Source organism: Monodon monoceros, unplaced genomic scaffold (assembly GCF_005190385.1).
Source record: "Monodon monoceros isolate NGI ecotype Baffin Bay Population unplaced genomic scaffold, NGI_Narwhal_1 Super_Scaffold_6, whole genome shotgun sequence".
In the NCBI taxonomy this organism is placed as follows: Eukaryota; Metazoa; Chordata; class Mammalia; order Artiodactyla; family Monodontidae; genus Monodon; species Monodon monoceros.
Window position 1 is genome coordinate 23,900,966 of NW_021703783.1, and position 23,384 is coordinate 23,924,349.

Here is a 23,384-nt window from a genome sequence, read left to right on the forward strand (position 1 = left end):
ATGCAGGGGACGCGGGTTCGTGTCCCAGTCCGGGAGGATCCCACGTGCCGCGAAGCGGCTGGGCCCGTGAGCCATGGCCGCTGAGCCTGCGCATCCGGAGCCTGTGCTCCGCAACGGGAGAGGCCGCAGCAGTGAGAGGCCCACGAACCGCAAAAAAAAAAAAAAAAAAGTTGGGACTGGAAATACACTTTGGGAGTTATCTGTGTAAAGATGGTATTTAAAACTAGGGATTGGGTGAGATCATTTAAGAGTGACTACAGGCAGAGAAGAAAAGAAAGTCAAGGACTGGGTCCTGGGACACCTCAACTTTTAATAGTAGAGAAAAGGAGGTGCAACCAGCCAAGAGACTCCAAGGAGACCAGTGAAGTAAGAGGATAGCCAAGAAACAGTGGTTTCCTGGAGGCCATGACAAATGAAACTCCAGAAGGAAGAAGAGCTTATCCGTGCCAAATGCAGCTATTAGGACTGAGAAGTGACTGTTGGATCTGAACCTTTGGAGGTCACTGGTAGCTTTGGCAAGAACACTGTCTGGGGAATGGTAAGAAAGGAAGCCTTATGGGAATGGATTCAAGAAAAAATGAAAGGGTAAAAGGGTAGACAGTGAGTAGAAATACATTTCAAGGTATTTTGCTGGGCTTCCCTGGTGGCGCGGTGGTTGAGGGTCCGCCTGCCGATGCAGGGGACACGGGTTCGGGCCCCGGTCTGGGAAGATCTCACATGCCACGGAGCGGCTGGGCCCGTGAGCCATGGCCGCTGAGCCTGCGTGTCCAGAGCCTGTGCTCCAAAACGGCAGAGGCCACAACAGTAACAGGCCCACGTACCACAAAAAAAAAAAAAAGGTGTTTTGCTGTAAGAGAACAAAGAAATTAAAGTTTTCCTAGAATTCCACGCCCATCCTTTACCGAACTAAATAAGATATCTCCTTCAAAACTTAATATAGTTGTTTTTTCACTCTATATTTTTCTATGAGATTATTTGATTAGTTGACTGAAAGAAAAACGCACAACCTAAGAGCTATGAGTTTGTTTTACTCAGGGTCTTACTGAGGACAACCACTCAGTAGCTCTGAGGAAGCTGTTCCGAAGAGGTAGGGGGAGAAGACAGCTTAAATGTAATTTTGGCTAGGGTATATGTGCAGTCAAGCACAAGTCTTGATAAAACACTACTGCTAGTCACAAAGAACAGAGATCTGAAGTTAATGATTTTAGTGCTTTTCTGTGTATGGGAAAATGCAAAATCTGGGTTCATTAAAATTCTTCCTGAGATATACATCTAATTATGCAAGGGGCCTCCTTTTCCAAAGCACAGAGCATCCTGTTATCACCTTAGTTTCTTCTCTCTGAAGCACAGAATACACTGTCCATCAGCTACTGCAGTGGCTTAATCATGGCAGAACTGGGTGATAAGCAACAATCTCTGTCCTTCTCTGTTTACAGATTACTGACTATCTCCCCCACTAGACTGTAAACTCTTCTAGGGCAGGGACTGTCTTGTTCATTGGTGAATCCTCAGTGCTTTAAACATGGCCTGGCATAAGTTTAAAACAATTTATTGATAGTCTGAATAATTAAAGGCTTAAATGTGAGATTTTATTCTATTTTATGTTAGCCCCTTACGGTATACTTTCACTTACATAATTTGAACTTGATGCAAATCTTCTTTGTGTTCTCCATACAACATTTCTCACATTATCAGACTAAAAAATATAATGTTTTTTGTAGAAATATTTCTACAATTGTATTCCAATTAACAATTTTAATGAGTATGAATTGATTAATCTTAAAGACTAGAGCAATTCTAATAACTATTCAGAATTAAGCATAATTGCAAATGCTTTTTCCATGACACCCAATTTCCATAATTTGCAGAAGTTCCAATTTTCATAATGCTGTCTATCCCTTCACCAAAACTATAGGAATGTTGGGCAAAGCATATTTTTCAATAATCTGGTTACAACTAATACATATGAACTATCCACCAAACAAGTGTTAAAAAAAGGATCAATTACTCTTGATATTAGTACATTAAGGAAATGAATTTCAAAATAGAAAAATTACTTGAAACTTTTAGGCTAGGGATAAAAGTTTCCTACTGTATTTTCACAGTATTCCAAGTATACAGAAAACTAGACAAAATTATTAGTTGCTGTAAGAAAAAATGAAAAATCTGATCACTCTTATGCCTTAAGGAGGTTTAGCCTGAGACCTCCACAGAGGTCACAATCTTAAATCACAATCTTAAATATTGCTTTTTTCTTCTCCCCTATAGCTGACAAATGAAATAAAGAATTCAAATCTCTTTATTTGATAACACATATTTTCTAATAAAGCACAATAAGACAAACATACACAAAAACAAATATGAAAAAAGTAATAGACTTACCAGACATATGAAAAGAATACCTCAAAGAAAATTTTTTCATGGCCAAACTGACATTGTATGTGAAAATCAACATCATAAGAGGACCATGAGATTTTAATGAAGGTGAATCTCCTTCACATAGATTTCCTAGACAAAAAAAATAAAATAAAATAAATTTTTACTATTCATCAAGGCAAAGTTATTGAGCAAAGTGAAAGGAAAAAAATTCTATTTTTAATACAAATTTATACTGTATCCCCTACCAACAATATAAAAATGGGAAAATTAAGCAAAATAAAACCTAATTAGAATAGAGAGAGATGTTCCAGATTCTTGAGTGTAAGCAGTTCTATGAAAGTGGTTCCAAACCAACTAGGACACTGTATCCAGTTCTTGTACTGTCTGAAATACTTAGGTAGGTCTTTTTAAAGCTATACAATATAAAAGAAGGTAACATGGTTGATACCGAGCAGGGCCCTGTGGGGCTCCTGAGCACAAAGGCTTTCTGTGTCCCCATTTCTTGAATTACAGGAAACAGCCTCCATTCAGCCTCCATGACCTTCCCTGAGTTTCAAAGGGCAGATTCAAGCAGTTGCTAATGAGGAAAGGGAGGGGATGCGAGACCAGGGAGAAACAGTCAAGAGAAACAATAGTACAGCCTGGTTGGGGCAAGGTCCTGGCTCCCCATCAACGGATACCCACAGCAATATCTTTGAGCTGTTCTGCAGATACTGAAACCCCCTCCAGGTAGGAGAAGTTAACAATTAACCATGGTATGCTGCTCACAAGCACACAGCCCCAGACTAGTTGGAACCTGAAGGTTGATGATGCTGACTCCTACTTACCTCACCACCAACCAGTCAGAAGAATGTCCACGAGCTGATCATGCCCTCTTTGAACCATTACTATAAAACTTCTCACTACCCTCTCCAAGTGGGGACACACGGTTTTGAGGGCCTTAGCCCACTGTGACCCCCTTTGCCTTGCACAGTAATAAAGCTATTCTTTTCTACCTCACCCAAAACTGTCTCCAAGATTTAATTTGGTCTCGAGGTACAGAGGCTGGTTTCAGTCTAGCTAGGTCATCAGGGAACTAAAAAAATATTTTTGTCACCCAACTGAAATAACTACATATAAGGGAGTATATTTGAGCCTTAGCTACATACAACCTTCATTTATCCACAGCACAGCCAAATGAATAAGAGGCAAGGTACAGTAACTGGCATGAAAGTCAAAACCACTAGCTGGTGGGTTTCACTCAACCTCCCATCACCCCTGGATTTCTAAAGCATCCTTCAGAAGATGATGGAGACTGATCCTCACCGATGGTTCTCTCTCTTGTGAGGCTGCTGCTAATAGCCAGACTGCTGTCATGAAGTTCTCTGTAACTGCTACCCTATGAATCTAGTTCAGCTTCTAGAACAAAACATTTTTCTTTCATCTTTTGCTTTTTATTTATTTTTTTAAAATAACTTTATTTATTTTTGGCTGCATTGGGTCTTCGTTGCCGTGCATGGGCTTCCTCTAGTTGCAGTGCACGGGCTTCTCATTTTGGTGGCCTCTCGTTGTGCAGCACAGGCTCTAGGCATGCGGGCTTCAGTAGTTGTGGCACATGGGCTCAGTAGATGTGGCACACGGGCTTAGTTGCTCCATGGCATGTGGGATCTTCCCAGAGCTCGAACCTGTGTCCCCTGCGTTGGCAGGCGGATTCTTAACCACTGCTCCACCAGGGAAGTCCCTCATCTTTTGCTCTTTATAGTTTTCTTTAAGATAAGAATGTTTAACCATTCTCTGGAGAAAATTTGGAGAATTTAAAAAATAATTACTTATAATCTTGCAATCTAGAAATATCCACTTAAACATATTGGTGTGTTTCCCCTTAGACTTTTACTTAAGTCATATATAGCACTTAAAAAAAATTAAAATATACTGTGTAATTTTTTCATTCCAATCTTCTCACTTAATATTGTTAACACAAGTTCATGTGCCCGACGCACGGTGAGGCCAGGCCAAACAAACTGAAACGTCGGAGTTTGGAGCAGAGAAAGGTTTACTGCAAGGCCATGCAAGACTCATGCCCTAAAAAGCCTCAAGCTCCCCGAAGGGTTTAGGGAAAGCATTTTTAAAAGCCAGGTTGGTGGGGTGGGGGTGGGGTGTCGCAGGGTATGTGATCAGATTGCGCACAATTCTCTGATTGCCTGATGATGAGGGAACAGGGTGATGTCACAGGGGTTAACTTTATCAGTCCTTAGGCTCCAGGAGGCCTGGGGCTCTGTGCTCATGGTCATCAAGTAGTTAACATCTTCCATTTAGTGGGGGGTGGGGGGGGGTGGGGAGTGTTGGTGGTCCACATCTAAAACAACTCAGGAAATTTGCAGAGTATGGGGGGGAAGGCCTGTCCCGGGAAGGCCCTATAGGATCCTGCTCAGTTACAATATTACATGTAAGAGTTTTCTGTCTTCTAAAAAAGTTAGCTGAAAATATTTTATTTAGTGGTGGCATAATATTTTATCCTATGGACTTACTGTACTTTTCTTAACCAATTTCCTATTTAGATCCTTTTTTTTTTTTTGGCCATTATCATAAATAACACCAGCTGAATGAATATCTTACACATAAATGCAAGGCATATTTTTTATAAATATGGGTAAAAATAGAAATGCTGAATAAAAGGTTATAGATTTATAACTTTTGAAAAACATTTCTATATCTTCCTCCAGAAAGCATACGACATATTATACCTAAACAACAACCTGAAAATGTCTGTTACACTGCATTTTGTTAACTAAGTATAATCATTCTTCAAATCTTTTTTTTGTCAGTTAAGTAGGTAAAAATTTTTTTCATTTCCGTTTTAAAGAGGCTAAGTATTTTTTCTCACATGTATTTATTTATCTATGAATTGCTCATTCAGATCACTTGCCCATTTTTATATTAAGGTATATCTGGGAAAATAATTCTGAATTGTGTTTTAAAATTAATTGATTAAACTCTTATTGTACTATTTAAAAATTGTTTTATGTTAGGGATCCTCTTAATTCTAAAAGAATATAGCTGTGCTTTACAATTGTTGAGTCAGGGTTTATTATCATAAGGTTGATGATTCAAATCTGCTCCCTGTGACAAACCATTTCTAAGTTTAACTGTTCATACACGGTATTTTCTGAAACAAACATTCTAACAAAAGCAGTTATAACACACATAGTTTCAAGTCAACAATTCTAGAACTGTTAAGCTTTTCACTATTATAGGAAAACTGCCCTTTTTAGTAAACAGATGGCCAGAGGATCACTTCATTGTGACAAGAGACAAAATAAGGAGAGATTTAATTTAGATTGTATAGTAGCTGATATGCAAATATTCATTAACCTTTCTTATCTATCAAAAGAGGTTAAGGGTTAATCCAGTGCTTTTTGTTTTCAAAATCACTTGGGTCAATAGTTTGTAATTCTTTTGGAACATGAACAAAAGACTCAAAAGCCTTGGGAACTCTGGTTTTAACTGAAATTTATTCAAGGCTGAGTCAAAGATATTTGGGCCTGTAAATTAATTTTATTTTACAGATTTGGGCTTTTCTAATACTGATTTGTAAACATTCCCTATATTAATTACCTTAAGCCCTTCTCAGAGTTGTTGAAAATCTTCAGTTTGTTATTTGCTTTTTAATTTTGTTTCTGTTGAAAGAAAAGTTTTTAGTTATAAAGGAGGCTATTGATAATTTCCTATTGTCTTCGATTGCTTTTACATGAGAAGATCCTTCTCCATCCATAACTAATTGCTTATATTTTAAACCTTTAGTGGCTTAAGAAAAATGCTTAACTCTTTAATCAACTGTTCTATGAGGTGAGAGAGAATATAATTTATATTTTCCTCCCTGATTTGTAATGCCAAATTTATCACATATAAATGCCTTATAGTTTCTTGTGCCCCTTCTGGTCTATTTATTTCTAGTCATGTGTGTCTATTCTTGTACCAGTACTACCCTGTTTTAATTATCATTATTTTAAAGTATGTTTTAATACTGATAATTCACCTCATCATCTGGTCATTTTTTCCCCAAAAACATTTTCAGCTAGTTCTGTTTATTTTAAGGATAAACTTTAGAGTTATTATCAATTTCCTCCTCACTCTCCAAAAACAATTCCCATTGGGATTTTGCTAGATTTTGCTATATTTATAAATTAATTTGGGGTGAATTAATGTTAATTTTGTCTTCCAGTTTTAGAACATGGTCTTTTCTCTATTCAGATCTGTTGTGGGTGTGTGTGTGTGTGTGTAAATTTCACATTTGCACAATAAAACTCACATTTCATTTTAAGGTTATTCCTAGTTACATGGTTTTTGTTGCTAATTATGACTGAAGTGATTTTTCCACTATATCTTTTAACTAATTTTTACTGGGATGGTTTTAAGGATACGATTATTGTATCATTAATTTATATCTATTTTTTCCTGATTTGACCTAGTTTTAAGATAGATAATACATTTTCAATATTAAACTATTCATGCGTTCTTGGGATATAGCATAGTCGGTTATGTTAAAAATATTCATTCAATAACCTATTGACCTCAAAAATTGAGTTAACTCCTATAGGCTATGAGTCTTATGTGCAAAAATTGAAATAGTCATAAAATTTTTGTGGAAGAAGATAGGAAATATTACATGTTTTGTGAACTAATTCTAAGTAAAGAACAACAGATATATAGTTCATTAATTCTATAAATTATAACTGATATAACTAATGTACTGTTTTCCATTTTTCTTCATTTCTTTGTTCTTCCAAACTGTGTGTTCTCCAACACCCCATTGATGGAGAGGCAATAGGGAAACAACAGTCTAATCTTTTCTTCTAAGCACCACAATTTTAAGAATATGAATTAAAATGTATAATTCTAATTCAAACACAGCAGAAACTTGGTTTCTTTTATATTGGTTAACATGCATTCTCTCATTTAATTCTCAAATTAATCTCATGAAGCAGTACAAGTAACAGGTATTCTGTAAGGCAAGAAGCATAGATAATTTCCAAGGATACTGGGCCTAGATGCTGTAGTCTCCCCACAAGAAGCTAAGCCCTTATTGATGTTATGTTGACTCAGGAACCAGGAAAGCTCCATGTTTACTAACATTCCCTTAAGTAGAAACACAAAGATTGTTAATACACCTGCTTCTGAGATGGTAATGTAAGCCCGAAGAATAAAAGGACAGTGGGTTAGCAATTGGCTATTTTATCAACTCTGGCAGGGCTCTACCTATGTGGAGAGTAACACTGGCATCTGGGTCCTTTCTAAAGAGTCAAAGGCCAGGAATGCCACACATCCTCTCCCTCTGGGAGTCACCTTGTTACCTTAGGCATCTGTATCTCTGACTTAAGCAAATTGAGAATTTTCTCTCACTGTTGTGGCCTCTCCCGTTGCGGAGCACAGGCTCCGGACGCGGAGGCTCAGCGGCCATGGCTCACAGGCCTAGCCGCTCCGCGGCATGTGGGATCTTCCCAGACCAGGGCAGGAACCTGTGTCCCCTGCATCGGCAGGCGGACTCTCAACCACTGCGCCACCAGGGAAGCCCTAAATTGGGAATTTTTTTTATTTGAATTTTTTTTTTTAATATTCTTTTTTTGCGGTACGCGGGCCTCTCACTGTTGTGGCCTCTCCCGTTGCGGAGCAACAGGCTCCGGACGCGCAGGCTCAGCGGCCATGGCCCACGGGCGCAGCCGCTCCGCGGCATGTGGGATCCTCCCGGACCGGGGCACGAACCCGTGTCCCCTGCATCGGCAGGCGGACTCTCAACCACTGCGCCACCCGGGAAGCCCCTAAATTGGGAATTTTTAATGTCCATGTATCTGTGTGTGCTAGTGATGGCAGAGTGTCTCTTCTTTTAAATCACACAAAAAGTTACAGGTAGATTATCTTCATGTCACAAATGAGGACATTGATTCTTAGAAAGCTTTGGGAACATTCCCAAAGTCACTGAATTACTATGTGGTAGAACTGTGATCTACTGGACGCAGGACCGTCAGATTCCAGAACTCTAGGCTGCTATATCCGGGTATATTGGGTAACATCAGTCAGCCAGCCCAAACCCTGTTTCCATTTCCCTTTTCTCTAGTCATCTCCCAGTTAGGTATGGCCATGTGACAAATCTGGCCAAAGTGACTTAAATTTGCTACAGGATTCCTGGAAACGTATTTGCTTTCTCCTTGGTGATAATCCTTCCCTGTGCCCCTTCTTCCTTTTTCCTCCAGTGTAATGGTGACAACTGAGATAGCCATTATGGAACCATTAGGAAAAGGCCAAGAGAATTGCAGTAATGCCATTCTTCACAGAGTTGAACTGTTGAGCTGGTGGTGCATCTGCATCCCTCTGGATTTCTCTTTCTTTCAGAATTTAAGTCACTGTAATCAGGTTTTCGGTTACTATCTAACTGACAAACCCATTTAATGCCTTTCCTGTGAACATTATTTTGCCTGATTAATATTATATTCTCAATTTTCTTGCATTACATTTGTCTAAGACTGTTTATCCTTTATTTTTAGTATTTCTGGGCAAGTTTAATCTAGGTATGACCCAAGTAAACAGCATATAGTTGGGTTTTCCTTTTTAACTTAATCAGAGAGTGTTACATTAATTTCAATTACAATAAAAAATAGTAACAGTAAGGCTATTTCAATATCACATAAGAGACTAATTTATGTCATCTGTAATTCACACACTGAATATAAAACACTCTAAGAATATTTTGTGAAAGAAAATCAATAGCATAGTTCTTCACAGGAAATTAGTTACCTATTAATTTTTTGCCTGATCCAAATCCTTCGTAAACCCACAGGTGACCCTGACAGGCCAAGGGCATTGGTTGCATCTGGAAGTTGACAATATCAAGGCGAATGATATGATTTGAAGGGGCCAATAATCTCCAGTGGCAGCTGTAGCACAGATGAAAGAAAGTCAGAAATGACTTCTAAATAGCATATGTTGTTGTTTACTTTGTTCATAATTCAATGCATCACTCAGTGAGTCACTGTTATTGACTCTACCTGCTTCTTCTGTGCTTAAGGTGAAAGAAAGATTTAAACTGTAACAATTAAAAATATTTTCTAATACTGAATTTGTCAAAAGTTCACCCGTTATGGTGAATGGTTGGTCAACCACTTGTATTTTATAAATTCTGATTGGCAGCCTATAAGAGTTAAAGAAGTATTCTTGTCCCAAACTTCCCCAAATCACATAAATTTACTTAGGATTGATACTATATGAATCTTCAATTTTTTTGTTTCTCATTTTAAATTTATTCTAATGTTTAATTCAGGGAAGGTTCTCTTTCCACTGTGGCATTTTTTTTTTTTTTTTTTTCGGTACGCAGACCTCTCACCGCTGCGGCCTCTCCCGCTGCAGAGCACAGGCTCCAGATGCGCAGGCCCAGCAGCCATGGCCCACAGGTCCAGCCACTCCGCGGCACATGGGATCCTCCTGGACCGGGGCACAAACCTGTGTCCCCTGCATCGGCAGGTGGACTCTCAACCACTGCACCACCAGGGAAGCCCCCTCCACTGTGGCATTTTAAGAACCATTTATTGAGTACCTACTATGTGCAAGAAGCTTTTATGTACATTATTTCAATCTCCAAAACTCTTTGATAGAGATTTGACTTTCCACTTTACCTAATAAATAGTCTCTTTTGTTAGGAAAGTACAATTTATCAACAGTATTTATTAATGTAATCTTACATTCAGTTTTCATATATTGAAGGCCTCAAATAAGGGATTATCTCAAAGTCTATTCTTTAAGGGAAGGAAGTGGAAAATAATGCCTTAAGCAAATAACAAATGTCCCTGCTTGTCAAGGGATCATCCATGAACTTCTTCCATTGTAGTAAACAGTCTTTCCTCACCTCATAGTGGTTCTGTGAAAATATCTTGGGATTTGTATGATTCCTGTTGGTTTGGTAAGAATAACATCGTCACAAGTGGTCACATGCTCTTGGTTTGAACTCTGAGGAAATTTGGTAGTTTTACTGCTCTTTGGACCTAGAAATAAAGAAGAAAAGGGATTGAGGTAAAACTAATTTTAAAGAGGCTTGTTATATGCCTTTTCAGCTCAGAGCTATCAGCTTTCCTCCCTAATTGTTTTAGAAAAAAGTTAACAGGAGGTAGTTTCACTAAAAATTTTCTATCTGCAACATTCAAAACATACAGAAAACCAGCACCTCTCTCAGATTATCTTTGGCACAGCCTAGGGTCTATGGAAGATAAAGTGTGATAACTATAGAAAATGCAGGTTCCCTGCACAATTCCATATAAAAGCAATATTCATTTTGAAAAAAATTTTTATTGAAGTATAATTGATTTACAATGTTGTGTTAATTTCTGGTGTATAGCAAAGTGATTCCGTTTTACATATATATATATATATACACACACACATATATATATATACACACACATATATTCTTTTTCATATTCTTTTCCATTATGTTTTATTACAGGACATTGAATATAGTTCCCTGTGCTATACAGTTCCCTGTTGTTTATCTGTTTTATATATAGTAGTTTGTATCTGTTAATCCCAAACTCCTAATTTATCCCTCCCCAAGCCCCTCTCCCCTTTGGTAACCACAAGTTTGTTTTCAATGTCTGTGAGTCTGTATCAGTTTTGTAAATAAGTTCATTTGTATCATATTTTAGATTCTACTATATATATATATATATATATATGAATATATATATGTGATGTCATTTGATATTTGTTAAAAGCAATATTCATAACATAGTTCTTTAGGAAAAAGCTTTCCTATGATATACATGCTTTTCTTTATTACTCACTTAACATTTTTCCAATTGTCTCTCTGCAACGCTTTTAGTGCCAAAGAGAGAACCTAGCTCTTGGTTACCTACGTTCATCAAGAGTCAGAAACCTCACTAATGACATGTTTGAAAATGCAGTCTGAAAACTCTGAATTGCATGAGTTTACATTTATAATGCTAGCATCTACTATTTGTTTAGTTTGTTTTCACAACTCATTCTAACCTTTTATTATTATAATATCACTATAAAGAAAACTCTAATACAGAGATAATAAATTGTCCAGAGCTAATCAGCCAGCTAAGATTTAGAACTCAAATCTTTCAATCCACAAGAATTATGGCTACAGAAAAGGATCAGTGTGGTGTAAAATCACAATCACAATAAAAAATGCTATCTTGCAATCAATATATCTTAGCCATGTCCAGAAATCACAATTCTGAATGATTTACAAGTCAATCAGCTTATTTACTGAGTAGTTTTTCCTCTTGGACCAGACCAATCTCAGATCACTTAAATAGATTTTCCCTTCAAACATAAGCTCGTTCCCCACAGAAACAATTTTTCTTACAAAACAATGTGTAAGTTTTGAAATATTCCTAAAAACAAAAACATTGATTTTTAACTTTATAAGTTTACTAAATGACCAAACATACCTTGGACTCTAAAGACAATATAATTTATGCCAAAAGCACCTTGCACACGGGAGTGAAATGTCACCCTCACCAGTGGTCCAGAGCTCATGAAAATCATTGGGTAAAGCCTTCTCCCACATAATTCACCTAGGTTAAAAAAACAAAAATCAAATTTGATTAAAAAAAAAAAGGAACATTTGCTTTTTTAACAGTTCTCTAATTTAGGTGTAGCAATTACTTAAACTCCACTCTGCCAAATGAGGAGCAGGGTTCCAGAACTCAAATGACTCACCCAAAGTCACAGACTGATGGTGGGGAGTCAGGATTGGAAGCCACGTTCAAAAATTCAATACCTATTACAGTCGACTATGTCACACTGCTCCCTTGAAGGACAATAGGTAGCAAATTATTTTATCTTTAAAATAAGGCTGATGTGCCATTTTTCTCCTAGAAAAGTAACCTATTTATTAAAAATATATCACTGTGAAAATCCATGATGGAAAACTTTTTCTACCTGAAAATTTATTCTTTCCCTACATCCAATCTTCTTTTGATCACTTTACTTTAAGAACCTAAGTCAAAGACAGAACATAAAATTATAACCATAATTCTAAAATGATTCAGAGGGCTGATTAAAAAGGTATAGAAAGAACCCTTGATTTTCTTAGAATCAAAGTCACCTACTATTAAGAATAACTCAATATCATTCTGTAACATTTATTTAAATGTCACCTGCTCAGAAGGACTTTTGCCAGTTATACTGCATATAACTCTATGACACCTGCATCCCAGATGCTTCTTTTCTCCCTTCCCACGTCATTTTCCCCCAGCCCTTCTGTCTAACATATTATATATTTTATTGTACTATGTGTCCTCCCCCAACTAGAATATAAGGTTGGTAAGGGCGGGGATTTTTTTTGTCCATTTTGTTCACTACTGGATGCCCACAACCAAGAAGGGTCAGTCCCTGGCCCACAGTAGGTGTTCCATATATATTTGTAGGGAGGAAAGAAGGGAGAAGATTATATACAAGAAGAAAAAAACATTAGTTGGCATAACATCTTAGGATAAATGATGTTGAAATACTATTTGAAGAATGAGCAAATATTTATTTATAGCAAGAAGAGATGAACGCAGCTCTTGAATGGTTTCTGGCTCCCACAGGGAAAAACATAGTATTTTACAGTGTACTAGAATACTACCTGACTTGAGTAAGAGGTAATATTTCTATCATAGTCCTACAGTTCCACTAGCTATCATCTGAAGGAGAGAACAACTCCAGAAGTTTCAAGCTGAGAATTTCAAATCAAAGAAATGCTACATTGAAAAATTATAGGGGTTCCCCAGGTAATCCACAACAAAGTCAAACATGGTTTTCAGTAGAACAATGATAAAGGCAAGTTTTCCCAGAAATCATTTACTTCTATATAAGAATCTGGTATATGATAAAGATAGCTATAAATTAGGGAGAAAATAATTTTTTTAAAAGAATAAAGCAGGCATAAGGCCATTTTACCATATGAGAAAATATATTTCAGCAGGATTAAGCTTCTTTTAATTAAAAAATTTCTGACCTCGGATTGAGAAATTAATTTTTAAAAATAAAAGCAAAGAGATAAAACAAAGATCAAAGATACATATGACTGTATTTAAACCAACAAATTTAAAAATATTTACATCAACGTATAAATATACAAAATTTAAAGGCAAACGACAACCTTATGAATAAGTACTTGTAACTTATGACAAAGGAAAAAGTATTAATATATATATAAAATATATACATATATATAGCTCTTATAAACCAATAATAAGATCAATACTCAAATTTAAAAATAGATGGTAATGACAACAAATTTAAAAATACAAATAGCTAACCAACACATGAAAAAAATTTATCCTCATTAATGATTTTAAAAAAGTACAAATGCTTATTAAATTGATAATATCAGGTTATGGGCATGGTGAAAGAGGCTCTAATGCATTGCTAATGGCAGTGAAAAATGATTTAGTCTTTTTTTTTTAAACAAGTGTTTAATATAGTTATTTATTTATTTTTTAATTTTATTTATTTGTGGCCGCGTTGGGTCTTCGTTGCTGCACGCGAGCTTTCTTTATTTGCAGCGAGTGGGGGCTACTCTTCATTGTGGTGTGTGGGCTTCTCATTGCAGTGGCTTCTCTTGTTGTGGAGCATGGGCTCTAGGTTCGTGGGCTTCAGTAGTTGCAGCATGCGGGCTCAGTAGTTGTGGTGCGCAGGCTCAGTAGTTGTGGCACGCAGGCTCAGTAGTTGTGGTGCACAGGCTTAGTTGCTCCATGGCATGTGGGATCTTCCCGGACCAGGGCTCGAACCCATGTCCCCTGCATTGGCAGGTGGATTCTTAACCACTGTGCCACCAGGGAAGTCCCTGATTTAGTCTTTCTGAAGAATAATTTAGCAGTATGTATTCATGTAAAAAAAAAAAAAATGTTCTGAGTCTCTATTATCCCAAGTTGGGGAGACATAGTAGGAAAAAATAAATAGCCAGATCCCTGTTCTCATGAAGCTTTCATGTGAGTCAGATAAGTGAAGAAGATGATTTCAAATAGAAACCACTGTTACAAATGAAATAACCAACAGAGTATGATAGAAAAAGACTGTGGGAGGTGAAGGATGATGCTACTTAAGACTAAGAAGGCCTATTTAAGGAGGTGACCTTTCAATCAGTCACTCATTTATTAAATGCCTTCATTTCGTCCAGCAGCGTTCTAAGGACTGGGGATTCCTGAAGTGAAGAGATGAGTTTCAGTCCTCAAGAAGCTCATATCAATAGGGAAGACACTGACATGAAAACATGAAACAACCTCATAGGTTAGAAGACAATAATGCCAAGAGAAGGGCCACTAAGAAGTACAGAGCTGGGAGTGATGAAATTCACATCAATCAGGTAGGCCTCATTAAGAAGGCACATTCTATGTGCAGAAAAGGGAACCCTTGAACACTGTTGGTGAGAATGTAAATTGGTGCAGCCACTGTGGAAAACAGTATGACTGTTTCTCAAAAAGCTAAAAATAGAACTACGATATGACCCAGTAATTCCACTCCTGAGTATATATCCAAAAAAATCAAAAACACCAGTTCAAAAAGATACATGCACCCCAAAGTTCATAACAGCATTATTTACACTTGCCAAGATATGGAAGCAACCTAAGTATGAATGGATAAAGAAGATATGACATATATACACAATGGAATACTACTCAGCCATAAAAAAGAACAAAATGTTGCCATTTGCAGCAACATGGATGGACTTGTAGGGCACTATGCTAAGTGAAATAAGTCAGACAGAAAAAGACAAATACTGTATGATATCACTTACACGTGGAATCTAAAAAATACAACTAGTGGGGGGGCGGAGTCAAGATGGCCGCATGGGAGGACATTGAGTTTGCATCTCCCCAAAACTAGGGCACCTACTGGATGCTGGTGGGGGACTTTGACACCCAAGGAGATGGGAGAAACCCTCAAGCAACTAGGTAGGACGTGGGGAGAGTGAGAGGGGAGGAGAGGTGGAGACTGAACAGGACTGGTGCCCCTGAGGGGTGGCTGGGAGAGGGGAGGGGTTCCTTCGCCTGGAGAGACTCTTAGGGGCTCGGAGGATCATGGGGGGAGTGTGCCTAGCATTTCTCCTGTCCCCGGAAGCCGGCTGGGCTCCCAGACTGGGTCCGCTGCCCTCTGAGCCCCGCTCCGGGCTGTGTGGGACCTAGGGCTTGTTGCACAAGTCCTCAACAAAATACTAGCAAACAGAATCCAACAACACATTAAAAGGATCATACACCATGAACAAGCGGGATTTATCCCAGGAATGCAAAGATTCTTCAATATATGCAAATCAATCAATGTGATACACCATATTAACAAATTGAAGGGGAAAAAACATATGCTCATCTCAATAGATGCAGAAAAAGCTTTTGACAAAATTCAACATTCATTTATGATAAAAACTCTCCCGAAAATGGGCATAGAGGGAACCTACCTCAACATAATATAGGCCATATATGACAAACCCACAGCAAACATCATTCTCAATGGTGAAAAACTGAAAGCATTTCCACTAAGATCAGGAACAAGACAAGGATATACACTCTTGCCACTCTTATTCAACATAGTTTTGGAAGTCCTAGCCATGGCAATCAGAGAAGAAATAAAAGGAATACAAATCAGAAAAGAAGAAGTAAAACTGTCACTGTTTGCAGATGACATGATACTATACACAGAAAATCCTAAAGATGCCACCAGAAAACTACTAGAACTAATCAATGAATTTGATAAGGTTGCAGGATACAAAATTAATTCACAGAAATCTCTTGCATTCCTATACACTAACAATGAAAAACCAGAAAGAGAAATTAAGGAAACAATCCCATTTATCATCACAACAAAATGAATAAAATACCTAGGAATAAACCTACCTAAGGAGGTGAATGACTTGTACTCAGAAAACTATACAACACTGATGAAAGAAATCAAAGATGACATAAACAGGTGGAGAAATATGTTATGCTCCTAGACTGGAAGAATCAATATTGTAAAAATGTCTATACTACCCAAAGCACTCTACAGAGTCAATGCAATCCCTATCAAATTACCAATGGCATTCTTTACAGAATTAGAACAAAAAATGTTACAATTTGTATAGAAACACAAAAGACCCCGAATAGCCAAAGCAATCTTGAGAAAGAAAAACGGAGCTGGAGGAATCAGGCTCCCGGACTTCAGATTATACTACAAAGCTACAGTAATCAAGACAGTATGGTACTGGCACAAAAACAGAAATATAGATCAATGGTACGGGATAGATAGCCCAGAGATAAACCCATGCGTATATGGTCACCTAATTTATTTCAAGGGGGGCAAGAACATACAATGGAGAACAGACAGCCTCTTCAATAAGTGGTGCTGGGAAAACTGGATAGCTACACGTAAAAGAATGAAATTAGAACATTCCCTAACACCATACACAAAAATAAACTCAAAATTGATTAAAGAACTAAATGTAAGACCGAATACTATAAAACTCTTAGAGGAAAATATAGGAAAAACACACTTTGACATAAACCACAGCAAGATCTTTTTTGACCCACCTCCTAGAGTAATGAAAGTAAAAACAAAAATAAATAAATGGGACCTAATGAAACTTAAAAGCTTTTGCACAGCAAAGGAAACCATAAAAAAGATAACCCTCAGAATAAGGGAAATTATTTGCAAACAAAGCAACGGACAAAGGATTAATCTCCAAAATATTCTAACAGCTCATGGAGCGCAATATCAAAAAAACAAAGATCCCAATTAAAAAAATGGGTGGAAGACCTAAATAGACATTTCACCAAAGAAGACATACAGATGGCGCAGAGGCACATGAAAAGATGCTCAACATCACTAATTATTAGAGAAATGAAAATCAAAACTACAATGAGGTATCACTTCACACCAGTCAGAATGGCCATCATCAAAATATCTACAAACAATAAATCCTGGAGAGGGTGTGGAGAAAAGGGAACCCTCTTGCACTGTTGGTGGGAATGTAAATTGATACAGCCACTATGGAGAACAGTACAGAGGTTCCTCAAAAAACTAAAAATAGAACAACCATATGACCCAGCAATCCCACTACTGGGCATATACCCTGAGAAAACCATAATTCAAAAAGAGTCATGTACCACAATGTTCACTGCAGCTCTGTTTACAATAGCCAAGTCATGGAAGCAACCTAATGTCCAACCACAGATGAATGGATAAAGAAGATGTGGTGCATATATACGATGGAATATTACTCAGCCACAAAAAGGAACAAAACTGGGTCATTTGTAGAGATGTGGATGGACATAGAGTCTGTCCTACAGAATGAAGTAAGCCAGAATGAGAAAAACAAATATCATATATTAATTCATATATGTGGAACCTAGATAAATGGTACAGATGAACCTATTTGCAGGGCAGGAATAGAGACGTAGACGTAGAGAAGAGACATGTGGACACAGGTGGGGAAGGGGAGGGTGGGACGAATTGGGAGATTCAGTTTGACATAAATACACCGCCATGTGTAAAACAGATAGCTAGTGGGAACCTCCTGTACAGCACAGGGAGCTCAGCTCAGTGCTCTGTGATGACCTAGATGGGTGGGATGTGGGGGAAGGGAGCTCCAAGAGGGAGGGGATATGGGTACACATATAGCTGATTCACTTCATTGTACCGCAGAAACTAACACAGCATTGTAAAGCAGTTATACTCAAAAAAAAAAAAAAAAAACAAGAACTAGTGAATATAACAAAAAGAAGCAGATTCCAATATAGAGAACAAATTAGTGGTTACCAGTGGGGAGGGTGTCAATATAGAGATGGGGGAGTCGGAGGCACAAACCATTGGGTGTAAGATAGGCTCAAGGATGTGCTGTAGAACACGGGGAATAGAGCCAGTATTTTGTTTCAGCTATACAAATGTAAATGCAAAGTAACCTTAAAATTATATTAAAAAATGTCAAATCAAAAAAAAAAGAAGGCACATTCTAGTCAAGACTTGACTAGATGCATGAGGAAGAGGTCTTTGAATAGCTGGGAGAGGTGGTGATGGACAAGGGCCCTGAGGGGACAGCATGATGAGCTAAGGGAGAGCGAGGCAAAAGGTCATACTAGGGAGTCTGGATTTCACTGCAGCTACAAGGAGCCATTTTACTCAGGGTGGATGGGGAAGGTAATCTGATCATAGGGGAAAAATGTGCAATGGGGGATAGGCAGTTAATCGTTTTCTCTGCAGTCTAAATGAGATAGCATTTCTAAAGAAAGATCCTTTAAATAAACGTTTGAGCCTTCTAATTCAATAATTCATAATTCAATAATTCAATCTCTCAGAATTTATCCTGAGAAAATCTCAACCTCAAAGCAATTCCCTGGCCTCCGTATACTCCTGAATCAAGCACGTGCACTTGTGTGTGAATCACACACACTCAGAGTAACATACCTAAACTTTTCTTTCCAGGTATCCCCATCAACCAAATTATTTCCAACACCTTCCCACCTCCACCTTTACTGACAGCCAAAAAGCCTGTGTTACACCTATACAAAGAACAGGTGGTGGGCTTCCCTGGTGGCGCAGTGGTTGAGAGTCCGCCTGCCGATGCAGGGGACACGGGTTCGTGCCCCGGTCCGGGAAGATCCCACATGCCGCGGAGCGGCTGGGCCCATGAGCCACGGCCGCTGAGCCTGCACGTCTGAAGCCTGTGTTCCGCAACGGGAGAGGCCATAACAGTGAGAGGCCCGCATACGGCAAAAAAAAAAAAAAGAACAGGTGGCAAGTTTGCTGAACGAAACCAGTTTTGCCTGTACGGGAAATGAAATGACAGTTGGCATGTTATTAGCAAATCTTTTTAATTTTACCATTTTAAAAGCCTTTAATGTATTTTGCTTTATTTGAAAATTCAGCACCTTACCCCCTGCATGATTTTTAATTATCTTAACCCCTCCTCTGTCTTACACACATTTCTGGCATTCTGGCATGGTTCTGCTGTTTGAAGAAGTTGGGTTCTCCCGTCTTTTTTTTTTTTTTCCGAATACACATACATACAAACACTTCCACTCAACCTTTAGTATAACTGTTTTGTAAATTCAAATTTTGAAAATATTAAATGTGCCTAGAAAAAAAGTCACGCCTACTACATGAATCAACATTTCAGTATTATTACCAAGTCAAACTCTCCCTTTGAACATAAGCCGCCTACACAGAAAAGGCTCCCAGCACAACGTATAAATGCCCCTAAGGTTTACCTGACATCCTTCTCTCATTGTGGTTTTCTTCATAAATAGTCAGAACTGAATCGCCACACACATGAGACCCAGGGAGTGACAGATACTCAACCGTAAATTTTGCCATACTGCTTGGTGAAACTCTGAGCACCCAAGAACATTCCAGTTTTCCTCTATAATCCAGTGGATATCTTGGAGAGGAAAAAAAGCCTCTGGGCTCTTCCAGCTCCACTTCAGAGTAACAGCCTATGATTCAGAACATAGGGACACCAGGGACCACATAAATAAGACAAAGAAAAATGAGCTTTTATCATAAACTTGAATAATTTAGGCTCGCAAGAAGAAAATTAAAACAATTACCATCAGTTACAAGTTCTTGGGTAAAATGATCATCCCATTTAATGTGTCCTACTTTTGTGAAATGAGGTTGTAGAAGTATAATTTAAACAATAATTACTTAAAATGACTTTTAACTGAATTTTTAAAATTTCTTAGAAAATGCACAGTGGACTGCATTGCATCCTCTAATCCCAGCCTGTTTTCATTTTTTTCCTTCTTTGAGATGCAACTGAAGATCTGTTCCTAAAAGCTTCATTGACTTCACTGAGCACTTATCTTGCTGGGACAAATGATTACATTCATGGAGCTTGTGACTGAGATCAAGAAAAGGAAGTGAATCATATAAAGTCATGAATTCCCAACCACTCACTATTTTTGGTAAATGGGGTAACAATTTCAAAAAACCATTGCTAAGATTCATTCATTCCCTTGTGTAAAAAGCAAGTGGTGGGAGTGGGTAGGTGTTAAATATGGCAGAATCCTAACACTTTTTCTCATAGAATATTCATAGAAGTAAAACAAAACAATACCCTTTTATATGTAAAACTTTGGAAGTTCTTTGGTATGCATAAGTATTTCTGAACACATACAAATGAGAAATATCTTCTCTGCATTTTAACAATGTTCATTTTCTAATAGTCTGAATGGGACAGTTCAAAGAACACACTTGATGGTCACTACACCACAACACTTACTGACCCTCATCATGGGTCATACCATCCCTATTCTAAGTGCTTAACATGCATTAACTTACTTTGGCACTCATTGAAATTATTCAGTTAAACCATCAAAATCATTAGGTTTTATGATCTTAAACCTAAGTCTGCTTTCCATCTCAACCCCAACTCCATACTTAATTTAATCTAAATATGACTCTTTGACTCTTGTTTTGACTCCTGACTCTTGTGTTGTCAGAACGTACCACCCATAACTGGTCCCTGAGTTACTCCACTTCATTCCTAGAAGATTTTAGCAGTCATTTTCTCCAACACCAATCCTACCATATATCTTGCTGATTTCAATAGCCATACAGATGATGTTTCCAGCACTGAATCTTTTCAGTTTCTCAACTTTCCTCCAATGATCTTGTCCTTCACCTGACCTCATTCACTTCTCCAAAGGGTCAGCCCCTAGAGACCTGGTCATTAGCAATAACTGTAAGCCTTGCATAAACTCAATTTCAAGAACCACCATCTCCAACCACAACCTTCTATTTTTCAGCTTACACCAACACTCCTTCACCTTTTGAGACTTGTAATTCATCTATTCCACCACCTTTTCTTGTTCCTTAACTTTTCCTCCTTGCTTCACTATTTTCCTAGCTTGAATTCCAACCATCCATCATTTTAATCTCTTCCTTATACACACTCTCAATTCCCTTATACTCTTGTATACTTGGAAAAACCCACTGTGATTGGATTTGCTCTCCACCTGGGCTGCATCTATGTGGTATCCCTCAGTGTCTCCAGAGGAAAACATACAACCAAACTAACTGATTAGTCTCCCTCTAAATTTATGATCATTCATCTCAGAGGCTTTTATGCTGCCAAACAATTCTACAACATTTTCGTATTCCATGCACTTGGTCACTTTTTTTGAGAACTGTTTACTACTTTCTCCTTTTTCTCTCAAAACCCTCAGAGCCTCTCCCACAATCCTCTGTTTCATGTGCTAAGAAAATATAAGCAATTAGAGGAGAACTGCTGTTCCCATCCCCACATGTACCCATACAACAGCAGCAGTGCCTAAATATTGTTCTTTCCATCTGGCAACTATGGATAAACTGCACTTTGCTCCTATCCAAGACCAGCCCTTCCACCTGGACACTAGATCTCATCCACTTTCTTCTACTGAAGGTCATCACTCTAGCAAGTCTCCCCCTTCTCTCTTGCATCCTTCTCAATTTTCCTCCAACTCTTTCTAGTTGTCTATTGGGCTTGAGTGTATATGGGAGTGGATGGGGCAGAGATGGATGAAAAGGGAAAGATCCTGACCATTTGGAAACCAAGAATGATGGTATCATGGAACTTTTATCTTCTTATAAATCTATCACAGACATCTAAATCTCCAGTTCCTTTTTGTTTTTAACTAAAAATATTATTAGCAAACAGACACTGACAATTGGGGGAGAGTTAAGAGAGACACTAACACTGATACTCGTCTTGGTCATCTAATATCCAGAGTCTTTATCTAGCAAGATACCTGAAAGCCTAAGGGCCTTTGTTCATGTAGCAATAAATAGCTCAGAGGTCAGAATAATTCTATGAACTTCTCCAAAATTCAAGCACTGTTCACAACCACAAGACTTTTTTTTTTTTTTTTAACCTGTAACAGCTGTATCTATGGGGTAGAAAAGATCCCTAGACAGTAACAATAACAACTCTCCTGTCTTTCAGCTTAAACTACCAACCAGAATGAAGACACAGTTTACGGTATTCCAAAGAAAATTAATGAACCCAGATGAGCAATGCTTTTTGCTAAATTCTTACTAGCTATATTAATGGCATAACATGAACATCTACTACCTGGCCCAGATGCACTGTCTCTTGAAGGTGTGGGTGGTGGCAATTGTTGTCTTGTTAAGATTTTGCTTTCTTTATTTATCTGAAGTAAAACAGGACCTGCATCTGGGGAGAACATGTTAAAAGTAAATAAAGATGAAAGCCTAAGGACAAAATGTAGTTTGTTCCAGAGCAGATTTTTTTCAAAGAGAATGCAAATCTAGGATTAAAGCAGCCTCAGGAAATGTCAGTTTTACCATAACCCTGCCTAAGGAAGAACTTATTCTTACAGAATTTTAATGTGTTTAGAAACTAAAATAAATAAAATACTATATTATGGTCTTCTCTTTCATAATACTGATTTCCACCACTCTCACCTCTCCCAAACCCACTCGAAAAAAAAGAGGCACCTTTTTATAATATCTGAAAAATATTTACCTTTGATCCTGGATTGAATCCAGTCCAAGAAGACACTCACCCTGGCAAATACGCCTGGCTTCCTTGGCTGGGGACAGCTGGCTCCCCAGCTGACAATGCCATAGAGGACAAAGGGAGCTTTTTCATGTTTACATACTAATGGCCCACCAGAATCTCCCTGGAACACCAAGAAAACATGTTTTAAAATTGCTTTAATCAGAACTCCTGCTTTCAGTTTTGGAACAGGAATAATCAATAATTTATTCATAATATATTTCTTTAATTTCTTAAAGATTTATTTTTATGAATTTGTATACCTTAGAATACTTAGACTTAAATAAATGAAATCACAAATAAAAGAAATGAAAGAGGAGACATTACAACTGGTACCACAGAAATACAAGGGATCATAAGAGACCACTATGAACAACTATAAACCGAAAAATTGGATAAACTTAGAAGAAATAAACTCCTAGAAACATACCACCTACTAATACCAAATCAAGAGGAAAAAGAAAATCATAACAGACCAATACAAGAAAGGAGATTGAAT

The 23,384-nt window shown here is 37.8% G+C and overlaps 1 protein-coding gene across 1 annotated transcript in view; it reads right to left on the reverse strand.

The window, feature by feature from the left end:
* Window positions 1-9,139: 9,139 nt before the first annotated feature.
* Window positions 9,140-23,384, reverse strand: part of OVCH1 (ovochymase 1) — a 47,762-nt gene continuing 33,517 nt past the window's right edge. The window contains exons 16-21 of the mRNA XM_029206697.1: window positions 22,853-23,009; window positions 22,439-22,534; window positions 19,596-19,820; window positions 11,820-11,945; window positions 10,253-10,388; window positions 9,140-9,287 (exon numbers count right to left, since the gene is read on the reverse strand). Of these exons, the coding sequence (XP_029062530.1) occupies window positions 9,140-9,287; window positions 10,253-10,388; window positions 11,820-11,945; window positions 19,596-19,820; window positions 22,439-22,534; window positions 22,853-23,009 (888 nt within the window). The remainder of the gene's footprint in view (window positions 9,288-10,252; window positions 10,389-11,819; window positions 11,946-19,595; window positions 19,821-22,438; window positions 22,535-22,852; window positions 23,010-23,384) is intronic.